Source organism: Palaemon carinicauda, chromosome 22 (genome assembly GCF_036898095.1).
Source record: "Palaemon carinicauda isolate YSFRI2023 chromosome 22, ASM3689809v2, whole genome shotgun sequence".
NCBI lineage: Eukaryota > Metazoa > Arthropoda > Malacostraca > Decapoda > Palaemonidae > Palaemon > Palaemon carinicauda.
This window is the reverse complement of record NC_090746.1, coordinates 59,796,557-59,810,462: the sequence shown is the minus strand read 5'-3', so window position 1 is coordinate 59,810,462 and position 13,906 is coordinate 59,796,557. Positions and strand designations below refer to the sequence as shown.

General features: G+C 47.8%; 1 protein-coding gene across 8 annotated transcripts in view; it reads left to right on the top strand.

Annotated features, from left to right (window-relative positions):
• Nucleotides 1-13,906, top strand: part of Wdr59 (WD repeat domain 59) — a 312,153-nt gene that overhangs the window by 25,338 nt on the left and 272,909 nt on the right. For all 8 annotated transcript variants that reach the window (XR_011039436.1, XM_068346284.1, XM_068346280.1 and 5 more), the window contains exons 2-3: nt 5,028-5,077; nt 5,791-5,929. Coding sequence is in view for 7 of the 8 variants with exons in the window: in XM_068346284.1 (XP_068202385.1) it covers nt 5,028-5,077; nt 5,791-5,929 (189 nt within the window). In the remaining variant the exon portion in view is untranslated. The remainder of the gene's footprint in view (nt 1-5,027; nt 5,078-5,790; nt 5,930-13,906) is intronic.

Below are 13,906 nucleotides of genomic sequence, written 5' to 3'. Positions count from 1 at the left end.
ACGGGATACTTAGCTATCCTTTAATCTTGTACACTGGTTTTCACCCACCCCCCTGGGTGTGAATCAGCTACATGATTATCGGGTAAGTTTAATATTCAAAAATGTTATTTTTATTAGTAAAATAAATTTTTGAATATACTTACCCGATAATCATGATTTAATCGACCCTCCCTTCCTCCCCATAGAGAACCAGTGGACCGAGGAATAATTGAGGAGGTGTCAACAAGAAGTACTTGAGTACCTGGCCACAGGTGGCGCTGGTAAGTACACCCCCTTCTAGTATTGTGATAGCTGGCGTATCCCTCCATAGAATTCTGTCGGGCAACGGAGTTGACAGCTACATGATTATCGGGTAAGTATATTCAAAAATTTATTTTACTAATAAAAATAACATATTATCTTCGAATTTGTCATATTCTTAGCTGTCTGTTAAGATTGTAGTTCGTTGGGACACGTCTTGAAATTGCGGAACACTAATTTATGTATACAACCAAGGGTTAGGTTAGCGAGCACCTAGTTAAGATGTTTCGGTAGATTAAGCGTGTCAAATAATCCACCCGGACTAATCTTTCATTTTTGTGCGCTTGTAGGCCTACTTTTGTTGGCCTATGCGTCAAGCGCCTGCTTGGCTTTTGCCTACGCGTCAAGCGCCTGCTCGGCTTTTGCCTACGCGTCAAGCGCCTGCTCGGCATACGCCTACTCGTCGGGCCTCTTCGCTTAGGCATGCTCCTCGTCAATCGCCTACTTGTCAATTGCCAACTCGCCGTACAGCAGACCAATTTCTTCTATCGGTTGACCAGAACATTTTTACGGCTTCTCGTAACCCCTGGTCGCTCTGGCATCGCTCTCCGACGATTCACAAATCGCTACCTCGTCAATCGTCGGCCCAGCACCGGTTCTCTTGTCAGATGCTCACCTGCTCATTAGCAGCCATCAACGGCACACCAGCGTCCAGCATTATGACTGATTGCCAGGCTCTCCAGCGCACCAGCACCCAGTGATACTTCAGCGTTAGCCAACACGTCAGCGGCCATCAACCACTCGACTTATGAGTGCAAATGTGAATAACCACTTTCAGCCAAGAGAGGATTGCCAGGCAATGTCATCCTCCCAGCAGCAGAAAGGTAAGACCCTTTCCAGGTCGCGCCTCCAGCAAGAGCCTTAATTCTTGCTTCCAGAAAGGGTAAGGCTCCCTCTGACCGTTCACTGTCGCCCCATTCCCCTCCCCGCAAACGTATAACAGTGCTCCCGGTGGGGAAAGAGAAAGAGGGCAAGTTTCAGGTTTTTAGGATTCCGAAACTACCAGCTCCGAGAAAGGAACCTCCATCATCGCTTCCTAAGTGTTCTTCATCTTGGATGAAGACTCCTTGAAAGGACCTTTCGGCCTCGTTCCCTTGAGGGGATCTTTCGGACAGTGCATCTCTTAGCAAACAGCCGGGGTTCAGGGCCATAATCAGGGCCTTCGGGCCTAGTATTATTCCTTCTCGTCCTGTGGAAGCTCCCGGTGTTTCTCTGGGGGATTCTACCGTCTCAACTGACTCAAGACAACGAACTATAGCTGCGTCTCCCCTGAAGAGGAAGAGAGTAGTTCCTGACGAGTTACCATCATCCTTGGTCAAGCTGATGCTGATTAGAGGTCATCCCTGCCTCAACCTATTGATGCCTCATCTTTCCACCTGGGAGGCACTAAGAGGGAGGAGTCTTTCTCGGACTCTCCCCAACCCTCCCTGACGGAAGAATCTCCTGGAGAGGACCCCATCTCAGCTGCTGATCCTGTAGAGGTTCCTAGTCATCGCATATAGACCTTCGGTTTTGGAAACATTTTTTTTTTTTTCCTTACTTTTCTCAAGAGGGAGTCAAAGGATTCCAAGACAGCTCCAAAGTCCTCTTCCAGGACTCAAGATCTGCAGAGGGGGTCATGAGCCTAGCCCAATGCGGCTCTGCCCTGGTTCCGGTGTTTGAAGATTGCCTGGCATAAGGTTGCCTCCAAGCTCTCGAGGATATGACGAAGGGAATTTCTCTAGAGAGGCTCACCTCGTCTGGTTGCGTTCTCAGCATCGGAGATCTTGAACCAAGAGGAGGACGCGAACTACGCCATCCAGGCGACTTCGTGGCTAGATCTTTGGTTGGGATCTGTGGGTATTCCTGTACGGACCGAAGATTTTGCCAAGGAAAGTACCAGAAAGGCTATGGAGACCTTCCCTTTCTCAGGCACCTGCATCATTGAGTTTCTGGCCCACCAGGTAGTGGACCTGTGGGCCAATACCATCTTGAAACGAAGATGGTATGGTCTTTGGATCATCTAGTAGTCAACTAAGTCCTGACTTTATGTGAATCTATTTGTAATGGCCTTGAACTTCAGACTCCCGCTGTACTGCTCCATAGTCTCAGACCCCAGGGCTCTCTGGCAAGATGCATTCCAACAACGGTGGGACAACATCGACGTTTACGCATTCCCACCATTCTGTCTGATGAGAAGAGTACTCAGCAAGGCCAGAACATCAGTCAATTTTTCAATGACCCTCATAGCTCCGATGTGGCATCACGCAGAAGGGTTCCCGGATCTTCTGCAGCTCCTGTCAGAGCCTCCGAGAAAACTTCCGCCACGATATGATCTACTCAGACAAATATATGCCAACATTTTACACCAGAGAGTAGCTTCGCTAAGTCTTCACACCTGGAGACTATCCAGCATCTCCTCACTCAAGAGAGAATTTTTGCATCAAGTTGCAAAGAGTATGTCTGGATATCTGCAAAAATAGTCAGCTTTAGTCTACCAGGCGAAGTGGAACGTCTTCTGTGGTTGGTGTCATGGAGGGTGTATCTCTCCGCTCGATGCCACTATTCCAGCAATAGTGGAGTTCCTCCTGTATTTCTGGGAAGAAATGCGCTTTTCTGTTTCAGCGATTAAAGGCTATCGTTCAGCCTTAAGTCTCGCCTTTAAACCAAAAGGAAAGGACATTTCCTCATCATTAGAACTTTCCCTCATATGTAGTTATGAACTTACCTGTCCTCAGTCTGAAGTGAGATCCCCTTGGAATGAGGTTCGAGCTCTTCGGTCCTTAAAGGGCCTTCCCTACAAACCATTACACCAGGCAACAGATCGCCACCCAACTTGGAAGACGGTGTTCTTCTTGCCTTGGTTTCGACCAAATAAGTTATCAAACTTCATGGTCTCTCATATGAAGTTGCCTATTCAAGGGGATGGAGAGAGTTAAACTTCAGCTTCGTCCTTGAGTTTGTTGCCAAGACTCAGAATCGGGGGGTTTCAGATACTAGATTTGACTTCTTCCGGATAACAAGTCTCCTCACTGTAACTGATGACCCAGATCATCATTTACTATGCCCAGTAAGATGTTTTAGGCGCTTCCTCAAGAAAACAGCAGTAGCTCTGCCCAGAGTGCCCTCACTCTTCATCAGCATGGGCAGAAACAAGTGGAGGATTACAAAAAACACCATCTCTGCATGGATTTCCAAGATTATTGTCCATGCTCTGAATCCTGATTTCTCTCCAACATGTCAACCCAGAGTTCATGATGTCGGGCATAGCTATGTCCCTGGCCTTCAAAAGAAACTACTCTGTGACGCAGGTGTTGCAAGAGGGTGTGTGGAAATGTCAGACAACTTTCACCGCCCACTACCTGCAATTGTGACCCACAGGAACCTATATATATTTTCTATCGAACCTGTGGTAGTTGCACAACAGCTGGTATAGTACCTCAAGCTCCTTATTGGACAAGTAGTAGACGGTCGAGGACATTGGTTACCTGGTTTTAGTCTGAATGAATTAAATGGAATGTCTGGCTCTTTTCCTTTCTTCATCCTGCCCTTTCTTGGGGAAATCAGCATCCTGGTCCTCTGCACAAGCTGACCTGAAACCTCTGCAGGTAAACCTTTGCTCCCTTGTGTAACCTAGTATTGTTCCAATACAGTACTGTTGCATCCCCATACCCTGGTAAGGTGGTATTGGGAATGTCTTGGTCAACTCGGTTATATTCTAGAATACTTGGAATAACTTATACCTTGACAGTTGCATTGCTAGTAACTCAACACACAGCTTGTGTAAGCCGCAGACCATGCTTAGCAAGGTTCAGCGAGATGTTAGGGTCTTCTTATTTGTGCACTAACTTGCACATTACGGAGAACCCCGGGTAAGGTCAAAAGCCAGATTGGCAGGGACATCTGCCCTCCTAATGGGTCAGTCACCCCTATAAATAGCATTTGTTTGTATTCCAGTTATGGAACGAATGACAAATTTAAAAGTAATTTGTATTTTTTATAACGATACAAACCTTTAACTATTTATACATACTTGTCCGCCAACGCTGTCCCCCATCAAAGTCCTACCTCCAAGCAAAGTGAAGCACAGTCATAGGAGGGTGAGTGAGAAGGGTAGCTGGCTACCCACTCCCCCCACTAACTAGCTGGATGAGTAGTTAACCCTCGCCAAATTCTAATGGCCCGTCCTTTCAGCTCCGCCGAAATTTATACCCCTGTATAAATAGCTAAAGGTTTGTATCGTTAGGAAAAATACAAAGTACTTCCAAATTTATCACCTTTTGCTTATTACTTTAAATAACAGAAGAGTGACATAATCCTTCATAAAGTACTTGAAAGGTTCCGTGAAACTTGAGGTGCATCTTCATATGGAATTCTCTCCTCAAGATTGATAGATTTAAGGATAATATTACTCTCTTATGATTCTACTTGAAGGTTTTGCTTCTTTGAAGAGCTTACTGATTTTCAATGTTTTTTTGTTTAAAAACAATTCAGCCACTAAACCTCTTTCTCACCCTTGTAGAGACTGAAGAATTACAAGAAACATCTTGATATCCCCCTGGGAGCTTTCATTAATTTGGCAAGAGTAGTTGATCAAAGCTAGTGTCTGTGAAACAAAAATTATTATTAGAGATGTACAAGTTTTGTGTGGTACATTAAATTAAATGTTAGAAGCTTTTCCTAAAATGTGTGAATTGCAGTGATGGAATTAAAGTATGGTTTAAGAAAAATATTTTTTATATTTACAGGCTAGTGCCATGGCTCTGGACTGTAACGGAGAATACACTATTCTGGCTGGGTAAGTTTTGGAAAGCAAGTATTCATTGTATTTAATGTAGATGTGTTGTGATTAATTTTTAATTTATTTTTTTTAATGCTACCTGTATATGCAATTTATGCTTTCTTACATTAACATTTTGTTACGTTCTATAGTGTATTTTCATATAGAACTTTTTGTAGTACCTGTAGATAGATATTTTGTCCTTTTTTTGATAGTGATGGTTTAGTAATTAATGAATTTTACCACATTGGGCCATCATCCTTGTTCATTTTTCATTCATTCATAAGAGATGCAGCCTTCCAGAGTTAAGCTTATCTACATCTCACTTAAATGAGTTTTTGATCTGTTACAATTTTAGAAATATCTTTAAAGAATGAAATTTTTAATGTAATCTCAGGACGCTCTATTATTGTACTTGATATACCGTACTTCATGAGAATACCTGTGGAGCCTTTTTATATGGAGGAAGTGACCACTTCTCAGTTTATTATATCTCATTTACTTTTTAATCTTTACAAAGCTGGGGGAAGTATGTTCCACTGCTCAATTGATGGGTCAAGATGTTTTGATGTGTGCAGATAGTCTCTGATTTATTCATGCAGGTTTTGTTTATAAAACAAAATATTGAATATTTCTTTGGCCATTTTGTCAGCAAATGAGTCTTATTGACAAGTTTGAATGGAGAAATGTTAATTGTTACACAATTTAATTTTTTGCATTTTTAATTACAGACGACGTTATCTAGCACTTATATCTTTAGAGAGGCCTACAGAGATCATCAAGAGAGTTAGTAGAACTCAACAGAAATATGATGTAATAGCATGTGAATGGCACCCTTCCCAAGCAGAACGCAACACTTTTGTGATAGCGGTAGGTGAATTTCCTACATTAGTTAAGTGTAAATAGTGTTTGTTCCAACACGGAGTACTTACCTCGAACTACTTTCTTAGGAGTATCTGGGATCTCCTCCCAACTGACCAAAGTTTACCCTACTCCCGTTTTCTATGCGGGGTAACCTTTGGCGGAGTGATATGCGCCCTGAGGCGACCCCGGGTCAGAGAGCATGCTTGCTCAGGTCTCGATCCCCAGTAAGTTCTCTGGTCACGTCGCAGTAACATCACGACGCTCTCCTTGCCCAGTGCGACCCTTTGTGTCTCACGCGGTCCCTTTGTGCTCTCCCTTATCCTTTTCCCTCTGTGTTCCTGTGTCTCGCGGTGCCTTACTAGTGCTTAATGGAGCATCCCCGTCGTTGTCCTGGCCTATGGCCGGAAAATCGTGTGGAGCCTTCCTCTCTAAGCCTGAAGTTGACCCGCACTCCTTGTGTTCTTCGTGTAGGGGCAGTGTGTGTTCCCCTACAGCCACGTGTCCGGAGTGCGAGTCCTGGAACGAGGTGCAGTGGGTGCGCTACGGCACTAAGAAAAAGAAGTCGTCTAAGAGATCGCCTAGGAAACCGAGCGTCTCTTCGCCTCTTGCTTCGCCGGTCGTATCTTCGGACAGGGCCTCGCTGCCGTCTTCCCCTACCCAGAGTAGGGGACGAGGTAAGTCAGTTGGGGGGAAGAGGCCTGTGGCTCTTCCCCAGGAGTCTGAATTACGAGATAGTGGGGTTTTGTCGTCGTTCCAGGCAAGTGAGGGTCCTGAGGGAGGGACGGGAGTGTGTTCGAGGGACGGAACCCTGGTGCAGGCAGGGCCCGTGTCGGATGATTCTATGTGGGGGAAAAATGTTGCAGCCTCTTCTCCCGCCTCGTGGACATGTCTTTCAGGTGCTTCCGCAGCCGAGGGTGTCGCCGAGAAGGAAGACTCGCTGCCGTCAGACTCTCTTGCGTGGGCGCCGCCGAAGACTCCCTTCAGGTCACCTTTGAGGATGGAAGAGGGGTTCGACACCTGGTTCCCCAACAAGGAGCTCCCCCGCTCCCCTCCAGCGCCTTCAACTATGTTCCCGTCCGTCTTCCTGGAGCCTTCGTCGCCGACCGAGCGACGCGTGGACCCACCAGCAATGCGGCGTGACTCGGAGCCATCAGTGAGAGCCTACAAGTCTTCGGGCTCCTCGGTCGAGGCCTACTCATGCTCCTCGGAAGACGGAGAAGTGGCTCCCCGGGTGAAGAATGGGTCGTCATTCCACGAAGCCAACTTCTGAAAATGTCAGCAGTTCCGGGCACCTCGGGTTGGCTCCCAAGGGCTCGCTCACCAGTGGGATATGTCCCCAGCAGCAGATACGATCGACGGAGACAGGCATAAGCCCGCTAAGGTTCCGACTCCATCCGCCCAGCGGAGAGAGTCGCCCCTTCGGTCTGGCAGCCGCGTCCCAACCTCCAAATCAACAATGAGTCGACCGGAACGAGAGAGGCAACTCCCTTAGACGAGCAAGCCGGAGGTCCCTGGACCTCCATAAGCAGGGATAAGTCCAGGACGCAGACCTCCGTCCCAGCGGCGATGCCCGTTCTACGCCCTGAGCCGCCGAAACCTGACCACTCCAAGAAGATTCCTCCTACCTGTACGGTGCCCTCCGTCACAAGCAGTAGAGCGTCCTACGGAGAATGTAGAGGACGGCGTGGAAGGTTCGGCAGCAGAAGTTTCGGCCTACAGGTGAGTGATAGGCCTCATTAGGCGTCACCACAGGCTGGACGAACCCGAGCCCTCCTCGGACGAAGTCTGGTTCTCGAGCCTCAGCAGGCTGGTAGATGCTCCTGTGCAGCAGAGACCCTCACTAGCCCTTCCTTTGGCTAGGGATGTTAGGCTGGGTATGGCTCACGTTGACAAGATCGTGGCCAACCACGCGGAAGCTTCCAAGAACCAGAGCTCCTCCAAAGTTCTCCAAGGCCTAAAGTCCCAGAGCCGTTTTTACCTTCCCGAAGGGCACAGCGCGGGTCCCTGTACTGTGGAGCCAGCAGTCGCCATCCTGGAGCAAGGAGCAGCTGAAGAGAGGGCTACCACCGCCCCGGTTTGTTTCTCCCCTTCGGAAACTGCCATGATGGAGGAGATAGCCTAGGACCTGGTGCATGTATCCTCGTGGCTAGATTGGTGGGCATCCACGCTGGTAGGCTTCCAGTCCTCGTACGATCTCGCAGTCCTGGAGAACCAGGCCTTGCTGGAGAAGCTGATTAGCTCGGGAGGTAAGGCCCTAAAGTTCCTCTTGTACCAGTCCATCGCGCAAGCCGCCAATTGGATACTGCGGAAAAGGGACACTGTGCTCAACAAACTCGTCAGGAGGCTCCCGGACAGAGAAACGAGGTCCCTGAGGAGCCTACCCCTGTGGGACCACTCGGTCTTCCCCCTGAAGTGGAGGAGACAGTAGAGAGGGTCAGGAAGCTAAAGGATACGGGAGAACTCAGACCCCCTCCAGCAAGAAGACCTGCCCATAGAAGGGCACCCTTCGACGTCTCCCTCCCTCCTCGCGCCTCACCTAGCCAGCCCAGGAGAGACGCCCCTACTATGGCCTGGCCTCAGCCTTCGCAGCCCCCATCCGTAGAGGAACACCGGCTGCACAGTCAAACTTCAGGCCTTCTTATGCGGCCGCCAGGAGAGGTCGTTCAGGCCGCGCCTCTCGAAGAAGGTAGGGAGAGAGGCCCCCTACTCCTGCCGAAGCCTCAGGTGGGGGGGGGATGCCTCAATCGTTCTTGGCAAGCATGGCGAGACTACGGAGCAGATCCGAGGACCGTAGCAGTCCTGAAAGAAGGGTACAGGTTGCCTGCTGATTCCAGATCAGCAGGCAGAGTGGTTGGCACCCAAAGACCCCTTGAGAAGGACGGCCCTACAAGAAGAGGTCTCTGCGATGTTGGCGAAAGGGGCGATAGAACCCGTCAAGAACCCGGGTCCAGGGTTCTACAGCAGACTCTTCCTGGTGGAGAAAGCGACAGGGGGCTGGAAACCAGTCAGACCTCTCAGCCCTCAACAGGTTCATGTGCAAGACCGACTTCAAGATGGACACTCCGAAGTCGGTCCTAGCAGCCTTGAGGGAGGGGGACTTCATGATGTCCATAGACCTCAAGGACGCATACTTCCAAATCCCTGTTCACCCCTCCAGCAGGAAGTACCTAAGGGTTAAATGGGGTACCCAAGCGTTGCAGTTCAAGACCCTCTGCTTCGGTCTGTTCACAGCCCCTCAGGTCTTCACGAGGGTCTTCACAACAGTCTCAGCCTGGGCACACGAACAGGGAATCCGCCTGATTCGGTACCTGGAAGTTTGGTTGTTGCTTTCAGCCTCAGGGGAAGTACTGCAACGTCCTGGGTATCATCATCAACCTGGAGAAGTCCCAACTGATACCCTCCACCAGGATGAACTACCTCGGAATGGTCCCGGACTCCCGGTTGGCGAGAGCTTTCCCTTTCGCGGAGAGACTGGACAACTTGGACCAGATCCTCCGGCCCTTCCTTTCGGACCAGCCCAGGAGAGCCAAGGACTGTCAAAGACTGATAGGCCACCTCGTGTCGTTAGAGAAGCTAGTCCCCCAGGGGAGGCTCAAACTCAGGGGAGTACAATGGAACCTGAAGGAGACCTGGAACCAGAGAGACTCCCCCCACAAGGTGGTCCCGGTGTTCCCGGAGACGAAGGAAGTCCTAGAGTGGTGGCTCGCCAGATCGAACACCCTCAAAGGAATGCCCTTCGCAGCTAACCCTCCGGAGATGCTCCTGTTCACGTACGCATCCAAGGAGGGGTGGGGTGCCCATTTCCTCGACAAGACAGCAAGGGGAAGTTGGACGGACGAAGAGAAAAACCGGCACATAAACGTGCTAGAGATGATGGCAGTGCGAAGAGCGTGTCTAGAGTTCGTCCATCAGCTCCGGGGAAACACCGTGGCATTGATGTGCGACAACGCCACGGTGGTGGCCTACATAAAGAAACAAGGAGGACTAAAATCGAAGGAGTTGCGCGACCTCACGATGGAACTGCTGGAATGGGCCGAAGGGGAACAGATCAAGATCTCAGCAAGGTTCATTCCAGGGAAGAGAAACGTCCTGGCCGACGGCCTCAGCAGAATGGGTCAAGTGGTAGGATCCGAGTGGTCCTTGCACCCGGAAGTGGCCAAGACCCTTATTCAGAAAAGGGGCTCGCCAGTGTTAGACCTCTTTGCAAGGAGACTGAACGCACAGCTCCCCGTGTTTTGTTCTCCTGTGCCAGATCCACAAGCGGCGTTCGAGGACGCCTTCCAGCACCCTTGGGACAACCTCGACGTTTACGCCCTCCCTCCCTGCGGGATGCTCAGGCAAGTCCTCAACAGAGTGAGGCGAGCGGACAACCTTTGGATGACTTTGGTAGCGCCCTGGTGGCCGGAGAGAGAGTGGTTCGCAGATCTAAAGGAACTGGCGCGCCTTCCACCTTGGCCCCTTCCGGACAGACCAGACTTTCTCCGGCAGCCCCACTTTCAAAGGTTCCACGAAAACCCTCTGTCCCTCTGCCTTCATCGAGCGTCTTCTGAGGAAGGAAGGATATTCGTCGAGAGCGGCAGCAAGGATTTCAGGGTATCTGGCGTTCATCAGCCGCAGTATACCAGGCGAAATGGGCCACCTTCACTAAGTGGTGCGTCTTGAGGAACATCAAACCATTGAGGGCCTCCATTCCAGAGATAGCGGACTTCCTAGTCTATCTCAGGGACGAGGTAAACATGTCCATCCCAGCTATCAAAGGAGTCCGGGCTGCCCTGGGTCAAGTCTTCCTCCTAAAGGGCATTGACCTGGGTGCTTCCAGACATATCTTGATGCTCATCAGGGGCTTCGAACAATCATGCCCCCCTCAAGCCGTTAGGGTGCCCCATTGGGACGTGGCCAGAGTCCTGAAGATGCTGTCAGAACCTCCCTTCGAACCCCTAAAGGACATTTTGGACAAGGAGCTCACCCTCAAGACAGTTTTTCTGTTAGCTCTGGCATCAGCAAAACGGGTAGGGGAGATTCACGGGCTGTCGTACGTGGTGTCACACTCGAAGGGTTGGCGTGAAGCTACCTTCAGGTTCGTACCATCCTTCGGGACTTGTGGCTGTGCCCTATCAGGGCAGTACGGAAGTATTTAGAGAGGACAGCTAGGCTTCGACCCGAGATCAAGAGTCTGTTCGTCTCCTCGGGACTTGTGAAGAAGACAGTCTCCAAGAATACAATCTCCTTCTGGCTACGGCAAGTGATCGTCAGGGCCTATAGTAGTGCAGGGGTCCCCCTTCCAGGAAAGCCCAGACCCCACGACATTAGGGGTCTAAGTACTTCATTGGCGTTTGAGAAAAACAGGGCAGTGGGCCAAATCCTGAGGGCAGGTACTTGGTCTAGCCAGTCGACCTTTACAGCTCACTACTTGAAGGACTACTCGAGGAAGTCCCTGGACGGGTTCTCGCTCGGTCCCGTCATTTCCGTGCTCCAAACGGTTTAAAGGTGTAGCCCCAGTGATAATCGCGGGTAGTAAGTCCAAGAGACACAGGTTCCTTCCTTAACCCCCTTGTTCTTCCTTCCCCTATTCCCTTACCAGAAATGACTCCAGTAGCCCCCTGAAACTGCCATGGGAAGGACATGTCTCCTAGGATTTCTTGCAGAGGTGAGTTACTTAGACACTAAGATGGGTTTTTGCGTGGTTTTCCCTATTTTCTCGTGTTTTCCTTGGGGTCAGCAGAACCTAGTCTCCTATCTAGGTTCCTCTTCTATACTCGTCACGGTCTCTAGGTCCTGAAGGACACTCCCACCTCCTAAAGTATGTCTCCTAAGAAAGTAGTTCGAGGTAAGTACTCCATGTTGGAACAAATCACAAATTTTAAGTAATTTGTATTTTTTTTTATGTTGGACAGGCTGACATAAGTCTTTTTATAGTTTATATATGACATATCTGTTTTGACGTTGTTACTGTTTGTAGAATGATTTATTGTTAATTTGTTCTCATCATTTATTTATTTCCTTGTTTCCTTTCCTCACTGGGCTATTTTTCCCTGTTGTAGTCTTTGGGCTGGTAGCATCTTGCTTTAACAACTAGGGTTGTAGCTTGGCTAGTAATAATAATAGTAATAATGTTGTGTGTATATATACAGTATATATATATATATATATATATACAGTGATGCCTCAGGATACGAAAGTAATCCGTTCAGGATACGAAAGTAATCCGTTCAGGATACGGTTTCGTATCCTGATTTTTTCATATCCTGAGTCGCGTTTTACATGTAAATAGCCTAATCCGTTCCAAGCCTTACAAAAAGTCACCTTTTCTTTCATAAACACGCTAAACTGTAGCAATAAACATGCATTGCAGCCATTTCTATCATTCAATAATTAACCCAACCGTTAAAAACAGCCTAATCCATTCCAGAAACCACCATGAGATTATTCAATAATGTAGTTATAGCCTCCAAGCCCTAAGAAAACGGTCCATTTTCTTTACTACTGTATAAAAGTTACGGTACTGTATGTAAAGCATTTGGATCAGTGGAGGTGTATTGTTACCTGTACACCTAAATTAAGGGTTGATACCCTGAAAAAAAAGGTTCTGTACTCTCGGCGACGAGTTGGGATCTCGTAAGCTTTTCGTATCCTGAAAATTTTTTTGTATACTGGGGCATAAAAATCTTTGTATCGCTTTTTGTATCCTGAATTTTTCGTAAGCAGAAACTTTCGTATCCAGAGGTATCACTGTATATATATATATATATATATATATATATATATATATATATATATATTATTCCAGCTGTAACTAAGCTGTGGAATGATATTTCTAATCGGGTAGTTGAATCAACTGAACTTCAAAAGTTCAAAGTTGCCGCAAATGTTTTTATGTTGGACAGGCTGACATAAGTCTTTTTATAGTTTATATATTACATATCTGTTTTGATGGTGTTACTGTTTGTAGAATGATTTATTGTTAATTTGTTCTCATCATTTATTTATTTCCTTGTTTCCTTTCCTCACTGGGCTATTTTTCCCTGTTGGGCTGGTAGCATCTTGCTTTAACATCTAGGGTTGTAGCTTGGCTAGTAATAATAATAGTAATAATAATGTGTGTGTATATATATATATATATATATCTATCTATCTATCTATCTATCTATCTATCTATCTATCTATCTATCTATATATATATATATATATATATATGTACAGTATGTATGTATGTGTATGTGTGTGTGTGTGTGTGTATATATACAGTATATATATATATATATATATATGTATATATATATTGTATACATTATATATACATATATATATATATATATATAAATAGATAGGTTTTTTCACTTTATTACAGAAGGTTTGTGAATACACTGTGTATAGCTGACACTCTCAGGTGAGCGCCTTTGGGTACACGCAGCACTTTTCCAGAGGGTTTGCATCCTCCTTCAGGATTCAGTGATTCAGTTCCTCCAGGATCTTGTCACTATGATCCCCATGGGATGCGCGACCTGGAGTCACGCTCTATAGTAGCTCCTCCCCCTGGGTTTCATCCTCTTGCTTCAGCTCGGTCCCTTGCTGTGTTGCGTGGCAGACCAGCTGCGCGTGATGTAGCAGGGTCTTGTGACAGAGTAATGTCGTGTGACATGGCAGAGAGGGTTCTTGTGAATTGGTCTCGCCTCGCCCCGTTGTTTTTTTTTGTCCCTGTAGGATGTTCCTTCTCCGTTTTTGGCTGCAGAAAGTTTCCCTCCTCAGGTTAAAACTCCCACTAGGAGAGATTCCCATCAGACAGGTGTCGCCCACTTGACAGCTCCCAGACCCTCTCCCCAAAGGGAGGCCTGTGCCTGTTTTGCCTACAGGTAAGTTCCCTACTGGCAAGAGGGTTAAGATGTTTGTAGAGGTTTCAAAGCTCATGGATCCGTGCCGTCCTAAGGACCCCCCGCCTGCACATAAAGAGCCTGGGACCCCCCATGGCTGCGAGCATTATTTAAG